General features: G+C 42.2%; 1 protein-coding gene across 1 annotated transcript; it reads left to right on the forward strand.

Annotated features, from left to right (window-relative positions):
• The first annotated feature begins 2,221 nt into the window (after positions 1-2,221).
• On the forward strand, positions 2,222-4,330 carry LOC139919296 (rho-related GTP-binding protein RhoU). The gene is made up of 4 exons (XM_071908987.2): positions 2,222-2,536; positions 2,781-2,839; positions 3,051-3,080; positions 3,842-4,330. The coding sequence occupies exons 1-4, from the start codon at positions 2,266-2,268 to the stop codon at positions 4,328-4,330; spliced, it is 849 nt and encodes a 282-aa protein (XP_071765088.1). The 5' UTR covers positions 2,222-2,265.
• The last annotated feature ends 4,427 nt before the right edge of the window (positions 4,331-8,757 follow it).

An 8,757-nucleotide genomic window follows, 5' to 3' on the forward strand; every position in this document is an offset into this window, starting at 1 on the left:
TCGGCCAGTCAGTGTCTCCACCTCTGATCTGATGGAGGTTCCTCCTGACCACAGATACAGAGACAGACTGGAAAATCTGACATGACATTTTAGCTTCTTTGCCCATTTTATTTCATTTAACTGTTCAGTAATGTTTCTGTAATTTAATTCTTCATTTAAAGGCCTACAGATGGAAATGTTTTGTTGTGTGTTGTCCCTGTCCAAATAAACTTAATAAATAAATGTTTCCCTTGACGTTGAATGGATGCTGTGCGTCTCCATGCCTTAAAGAGCTGCTGACACTAACATAATCTCATCAGTCTGGGTTTCAATGGATACTTGCCATTTTTGGGGTAAAAACATGTCAAATTTATAGATATTGAATATTGGCACAAAATATCTGCTACCAGCAACTCTAATACAAAAATATCTGCCCTCTAAAACCCATATCAGTCAAACCCTAGCATTAAATTCCTTCACTTTTATAATTACCTAATCGTGGAATTATAATATGGTATTCCTATAAACTACCCTGTATTGTACATGTAAGGTTACTTATAGATTTATTGCTTGATGAAGATCATGAAAAAAAACACACAAAAAAACACGTGAATTTCACATGTGGAATAATCCCATGTGAACATTTCCACGTGATGACACGTCACATGGTCAATATGTGACACAAGTGCTTTGCACATGGGAAATGTGTGGTTTTGGAACATATTCATGGTGTCAAGAATGAAACATGTTCTCCACATGCTATGACATGTTTGTTATGCATGTTAACATGATTACTTGTGATAAAGCGTGTACAAGTACACATGTGGAAAACACGTTATCACATGGGGAATTCGTGTGTTTTTCCTGTCAACTCATTTTATATGCTTGAGAATTATTTTTCCGCGGCTCGCTGCAGCCCCCTCTCTTCTTTTGATGTTTTAATCTGTTTTAGCTGCGGGCGGCCTCACTGTGTGGAAGCAGCGGGATCTGACTGATGCTGCTGTACGTGCTGACTGATGAAAAATGATGATTCATGTGTTGCATCCAGTTCTGCATCCGTCCCCCTGCTGCTGACCACTAGGGGGCGTCCGACTGCTGCACCTCTACTTCATATAGTCCTGACTCCTGAAACAGTCTGGAAGCAGAGGGATGTTCAGTGGAAGTGGACTATGGCCTGTTTGACTGAATGTTTATCATGGCACAGAAACAGTGAGTCAGAACACAAAACAGTCAGTAGCCACGCCGTCCATTTTTATTATATTATCTTCATATCCTCACTACAAATCAGGCTGCAGCAGCGGGTTCCCAAACTTTTCCATGCCAAGCTCCCCTATTCATAGCATTCTGTTAGCCTACATTCTGCACAGCTAAATAGGCCTACACATGCAAAGGGAGGTTTTGCATGTTCATATGTGCTGTCAGGTATTCATAGTATTCTGTTCCATCAGCACACGGCCATCTTGGTGGGAAAATAACAGGTGATTGTAATAAATTAACAGGTGATTATAATTAAATGACAGCAGCAGCCAATGAGCTGTATGGTAAAGCACCATATTGGCAGGAAATACATGTGGCATCATGGGAATACTACAGATAAGTGCTGACGATCTTAGGAACAGATTTTGTCTCAGGGAAATCCATCTGGGAAGATTTGAGATATTATTTAGTGCAGATACCTGCCTACACTGTTAGTAGACAGATACACAACATGGAACCACTTTCATATATTTGTTCAATGTGCAATATCTAAAAATAATTGTGAAATTACAGTATTTATCATGCTGGTTTCCCCCTGCAGCTCCTGGCGGTCCTATATGATCCCATTCAACACAACAAATAATAACCTAAATGTATTAACAAGTGTGGAAGTTTCAGGATTTTATCATCATCCACACATGGAAATGGGCCAAAGTGGGCAGCATATTTTCCTCCGTGAGATAAGAGTTTCCAATGAGCTTAGTTCATTTCACTTGGAAAGCCCCGGAGCATGCACGCAGCTCATATGGCGCGCGGTAAGCCTCTTAGGAGCGCGGCCGCAGCAGATGTAGAGAATGCCAATCAGGAACTCCTGCTGAGCGGAGAAACCCGACGGCTGTCTGCCTGCGCGCTCAAACCCTCTGCAGCCCGTGTCAGTATCACCTGGCGGGTCAATTTGTAGTAATAACCACACAAAAAAACACACCAGTAGAAACACACGGGTTGACAGGATGGAGAGCGCGGGGAGTCTCCTGCGACTCTGAACCGATTCAGAACCAAAACTCTTTCCTGCCTCTCCGCGGCTGAACGATGCTTCCTCAGGACATTGGGAAGCAGAAGCCACGCCGCGTGTCGGACCCGGTGTGTGGCACCGACTGTCCCCCGATCCCGCCTCGGCGCTGGAAGAACCGGGACCTTCTTCTGAGTTCGAAGCGCAGGCGGTCCGGCTCCGTGCCCGAGCGCAAGGTGAACTGCGTGCTGGTGGGAGACGGAGCGGTGGGCAAGACGAGCCTCATCGTCAGCTACACCACCAACGGATACCCGACGGAATATGTTCCGACAGCGTTTGACAACTTTGCTGGTAATTTCCGACAACAGTTAAACTGATTTTGTGTGTGTTAGTTCCCTTTACGCGCAGCTTTTACGCACAAATGAATTGATTAGAATGATATGACTTTCCTGGAGTTGTAAGTTGTAAGTCAAGTAGATGCCAGTAGTTTTTTGTCACTGCTTGCAGATTGTGTTCATGCATGGTGCTACTTTTAGCACATGGAGAGACTTCTGGGTATTCCTGTGTGACATATCTGCTGTTTTTATCTCCTCAGCGATGGTTGTGGTTGACGGAAAACCGGTGAGGCTGCAGCTGTGTGACATGGCCGGCCAGGTGAGCATCTCCTCTCCATCAAATTTTGGATATTTTACATACAGTAGTTCAGTTTGCTTACCATAACATAATGCCAGCTGTACCATGAGTGCATGTATTTTTAGCATGGTGTGCCCAGCGGGAATCAAACCCTCAACCCTGGTGGTGTGACCACTGAGCCACATTTTAAGTTTACATCCTTCTCTCTCTTTCTGCTTTGCCATAACAATAGAAATGGGGGCTGGAGGATGGATCGATCAATGTAAGTCATCAGTGGTCAATAACTAGTGTTCAATAACTAAAGTGGTGCCACAGTTAGATGTGTTGCTTATGCTGGTTTCCCCCTGCAGGGCGGCTTCAGCCTGAAGTGCAATCCTTTAGGTTTAAGTCCTGTCTGTTGCTGTTAGTCTCAGTCCTGATCCCAGAGTGACGTCGCCCCCTGTAGGAGTCAACTGAGTTTGTGTTTCAGAGGTTTTTCCCCTCTGTCTCGTCTGTCTCCCTGGGCTCCATCGCCCTCTTTTGGCTGATTCTCTGACCCGAACATGCAAACTGCCCAATTTCTTATTCAACACACACCTTCATCCTTCTCTACATAGCTCCCTTTTAGTATAGATCAGTGTTTCTCAACCCAGTCCTCAGTGACCCCCTGTCCTTTCTCATGACTCCTTATTGAATTCGGTGTGCAAGAGAGTTGGAGCTAACAGTTGCAGGACAGGGGACGATTTGAGGACTGGGTTGAGAAACACTGGTATAGATATTCATCAGAAAATAAACGATGGGTTTTGGTGGACATGACTTCACATCACAAGATGAGAAGTAGATTTAGTGTCATCTTCCTTCTGCTCAAACACAAATAAATCTAAATCTACATTTCATCTTTTGTATGGTGGAATCACAAAAACCCACTCAGTGTTTTCCATTGGATGTATTTGAGGTAGTAGTTTTCTCCCATTCTAACTTGGTCTCTCTCTCTCTGTCTCTCTCTCTCTCTCTCTCTCTCTCTCTCTCCCTCTCTCTTTGAAGGATGAGTTGGACCGCATCCGGCCGCTGTGCTACAAGAACGCCGACGTCTTCCTCCTCTGCTACAGCGTGGTGCGCCCCTCCTCGTTCCGCAGCCTGGCCGACAGGTGGGTGCCGGAGATCCAGCAGCACTGCCCCGGCGCGCCCCTGGTGCTGGTGGGCACCCAGCTGGACCTGAAGGAGGACGTCCAGGTGCTGATCCGCCTGGCGCGCAGCCAGGAGCAGCCGGTGGGCACCGAGGAGGGCTGGCGGCTGGCGCAGGAGATCGGGGCGGCGGGCTTTGCAGAATGCTCAGCTCTGACCCAGAAGAACCTGAAGGACGCTTTCGATTCGGCCATCTTGGCCAGCATCCAGCAGACAGACAGTAGCGTCCAGCAGCAGCAGAGGCTGACGCTGAGGAAGAAGACGCCCGACAAGATCAAGAGCCTGTCGGAGACCTGGTGGAGGAAGATCAACTGTCTGATGGGAGAGCAGAGCTGTGAACTGAAGTGAACAGTCGTACAAAACAAACCTGGATCAGATGAGGTTTGCAAATACTTGGTGTGGTTTGTTTTGGCTTACAATAGGTGCCAGATGGGTGGAGTTTGCCACATAGGAGAATACAAAGAGAAGCAGAAAGGAAGCAGCCTGGACGTTCGACAGGCAGGTTTGTGACCTGAAGGTTGCCAGTTTGAATCCCCTGACCGGCTGGGAGAATGTGGATGGGGAAAGTGAATGAGTAACACTCTTCCTTCCTTCAACAAATACTGTCCAGGTGTCCTTGAGCAAGACACTGAACCATCGACCGCTCCAGTGCAGCTGCTCAGTGGTAGAAGACTGAGGTTGAACTGGGCAGCTGAATGAGTGTTTGATAGTTTGATATGGCGCCTGTCTTTCCAAAATAGCTGTTTGTTTCTTCAGCTGTGTGGGTTCAGATGAATCATGCAGCAACATTAGACGACACTGATTTGTTCAGCCATAAAAAGCCTCAAAAAGAAATCGGGGCAGCTAAGATAGCAAAGGGTTCTTTAATAAGCCACGGTGTAAAATAGTGCACAAAAAGTGCAAAATATAGTAGTATAGTATTTTGCACTCATCAGCCAATCCTATGTGATGTCTATTCAAGCCTTAAATGTCTTGTACATGATACAATATAAAATGGTGAAAAACAGATCTTTGCACTGATGATGGCCCATCGTGCAAAGATCTATTTTTCACTATTTAGCATTTTCTGAGCTGTATTTTGCACCATGTCGTCTTAAAGAATGCTTTTTGCTATCTCAGTTCCCTGATTTCTTATTTTTTTTTAGTGTGTAGGTTCCTCTGTTGTCTAATGTACAGTTCCCAGTGTGAATGTGTGAATGTGAAGCAGGGAGGAGCTGGAAACGAGTAAGAGCCCAATCGACTTGGATAAATCCCTGGATAAATAAAGACCAAAAAAAGTTAAAATAACCACAGGAAAGTAATCAGTTTAGTAGACTTTCTGTGGCTAACATATCTGACACAATCTGAACTGTCCTCATGTGGTAAACTCCACCCCTCTCGTACTCCCAGTAGGTTAAAACAAACGCTATGAATGTTATTTGACTCAGGTTTGGTTTGCTGTGAGAAGTCCTGTCCAACAGACTGATGGAGATCTTAACCTGAGAGACTCGATCTGCATTTTGCGTCACTTTTCCAAAAGTTGCTAGTACTTTGTATTGAACTTCGTATAACTATTAGTGTGTAAGTTATTTATTTATTTATTTTAACTTTTATCGCCACCACTGATCATAGTATATGTTCAGAAGCCTTGACTAAAGCTCTTTAACAAATATACAAGATTTTTCATTCCAAAATAAAATGTCCAACATTTGAAAAATTGATCTCTGGCATGAAGATAAATCCCATGATTGAATATTGTTTTGGTTATTAGCTGTCTTGAGAGCTTTGCTCACAAAATAGTAGCATATTAGTGGATGTAATTATCTTTGTGTTGTTTTTGTTTTGTTTTTTTATTTTGAGCAATAAACATCAAGTAGCAGTTTTTCAAAATACTATACAGCATTTTGGACTGAAACGCTTCACATCTAAACAGACTGAATGGATTTCTGTGTTAGTGTAGTCTGTTCATCGGGCGGCAGGGAGTGAACTCATCAGTGAAGTGTGTTGTCTGATGAAAGACGAGTCAACACAAACTGTAACTGCAAAGCAAAGACCAATAAACTTCACCGGCCATTTTGACAAGAAAAACATGAAAGTGGTTTACTAACTCCATAGATGCAAACAAACACAGACATCCTGCAGCTTAACAAGCTAATTTGACGAACAAATGTTAGCAGTCTGGGTAACTAACTTGCAGTAAAGGTGCATGGGTCTGTGTTTTCTTACTGTTGACTGATAGAAAACATATCTTTTTGAAGTATGAATAGGAGGGCGTTCATGTGAAATTTCCAAGTAGGAAATTATTTTTTCCGATATATCCAATAGCACATGAACGCACAATTAGTTAAACAAATATTTGTCAGAGGCAGAGCTGCTGGAGCCAGAAATAATCTCATTGGTTGAGTTAAACCTGAATGGATTTAACCGTTTATAAGAGTGCAAGTTAGCTAAAGGAACTCTGGTCAAAATATAAATAATGTTAGACTGAAGCCCAGAGGAAAATGCAAATGGTAAAAGAGGAGGAGGCTAAAATGATGAAGCCTATCTTTACTAAGAAAATGTAGTCTATCCATAGGCTACTAAGCTATCTAGGTAAGCTAGTTAGCTAGCTGCTGACCAACATCATGAATGTCTGGGGAATGCATGAATGAAAAACAGAAGTCATTGCCATTCATATTTGTATTTATATTTTGACCAGAGTTCATTCTTTGCCATTCAAGTTTAACAGCTAAAAACTGTGGTACTTTGGCTCCGCCCATTGAGATTTAACTCAACCAATACAATTATTTCTGCCTCCAAAGCAGTTCTACCTTCAATACATTTTTATATCTGCAGCTAAACGCCTCTGTAGTCATTTCCCAGACAAAACAGACAGAGGAACATGGACGACGAGTGCAATCAAAGTGCCTCAAAGTCTTTATTTTACCCCACAAATACCAACTTATAAGAAACATTAGAAGCAAATTCTTCAGCAGCCTGTCTGGTTCTTCAGTGCACTGGTCCCTCAATTCTGGTCTTGATCGTCTATCAAACTACCAAAAACCAGGACATATTTACAGGAGGGATGATAGGGATCAGGTGCTGTTGATTGTCTCATCAGCTGCTCACCAGCTCTCTCCTCCAGACCAACTACCAACCAACTCCAACCGCAGCCTTAAAGGCATAAAAATGTATCTTCACCTCTCCCACAACACGTTTCTTGTCTTGGTCCTAAACACTTCAAGAAATCAACTTCAGAGTCAGAGTGAGGGAGAGCATCTCTGGGTCAAGCGGCCTCTAATCTCAGGCTAAGCTGCAGATCTGATCCTGATCCAGATTCTGTTTGGTGGAATTTCTCCAGCCGCAGCCTCCTCTAATGGGAGCAGACAGGACCAGCTGGACTGGATTAGACCAGCAGATGGAGCCTGATTCACTCAACATGCAGGCCATCACAATCCTCCTCTCTCTGGATTTATCTAGTCTATATGTGCAACTAAATTTAACTAACCTTCACTAAACTCATTTTGACTTAACTAAACTAAACTAAATGAAGTCAAGTGGTTAAAAACAGTTCAGGGTCATGAAAAAGACAGAAACAAGAAAACCAACATTATAAATGGATACACAAGAACAGAAGTGTTGAAAAGGTGTATAAAAAAATCTATAAATGGAATTTAAAAAAGAAACTGCGGTCACAAAACTTATTCAAAAGCAGCAATAAAAATGTGTGTTTTAGATTAAGGTAAGTGAGGTCATTTGACATCTCCACCTTACAGTCACTGCACACTTTATGCTATAATACAAGGAATAATGGTCATCAAATCTAGTTTGACCAGACAAAACAATGTGACTAAAAGTGTCTTACAAACCTGGTTAAAAACAGTTCAGGGTCATGTAAAGAAAGCCAACAACAACAAAAACAAGATATTCTACATCATAAAGGGATGCAAGAGCAGAAGCAATGTTTAAAAAGTCTAAAAAGTATGAACATGCATATATAAAACACCCTGTGATACTATGAATGGGAATAAACAGGTGAAGGAAAATGAATGAATGAATACATTAGTTTAATTTAGTTTTTTAATTTAGTTGATTGAATAAGTTGTTTTTACCATACTTTGTTATATAAATGACTGAATGAATGAGTGAATGAATTAATTAATACATATAACAAAATATGGTTAAAACACAAAAACAACTTATTCAATCAACTAAACTACAAAAGTCTTGATCAAGCATACGAGCAATTAATCAGCTGATGAAAGGTTAAATTTTCAGTGATGTGTCTCTTTAAGCAGAGGAATGAAACCCAGAGGAATGAAACCCTCATTACAATCGGATCCAGAACCAGAATCACTTAAACTGACAAAAAGTACAAAACAAAAAGGTACAGGACTTAATTTTGGTGGCATTGTTGCAGAGGCATACGGATAATTTCCAAAGTAACACTTTACCTACACAGTAAAGAACCCTACATATCCACTTTATGCATATGCAATACACACAACAGACCATATGACAGTTTGTATGGTTGAAATCTGTTGATGTTTTATTAATTGATTTTTGCAATTCATAAAAGTCATTTACTGAAGGTTGTAGAGTGTTTTGATTTAACACTTAAAGACATTCCTCAACAGAAGTCATTTCCCTCGTGTTGTGTGTGTTGTGTGTGTTGTGTGTGTTGTGTGTGTTGTGAGCTTCATTGTCTCCAGCAGCTTCCTGCCTGCAGTCTTACTGACAGCAGAGTTCAGGTTAAAGGTGAACTCACCTCACCTGGCCTGATTCCCCAACACTGACACTAACAGCTTGAGGGATTT

Source organism: Centroberyx gerrardi, chromosome 3 (genome assembly GCF_048128805.1).
Source record: "Centroberyx gerrardi isolate f3 chromosome 3, fCenGer3.hap1.cur.20231027, whole genome shotgun sequence".
Lineage (NCBI taxonomy): Eukaryota > Metazoa > Chordata > Actinopteri > Beryciformes > Berycidae > Centroberyx > Centroberyx gerrardi.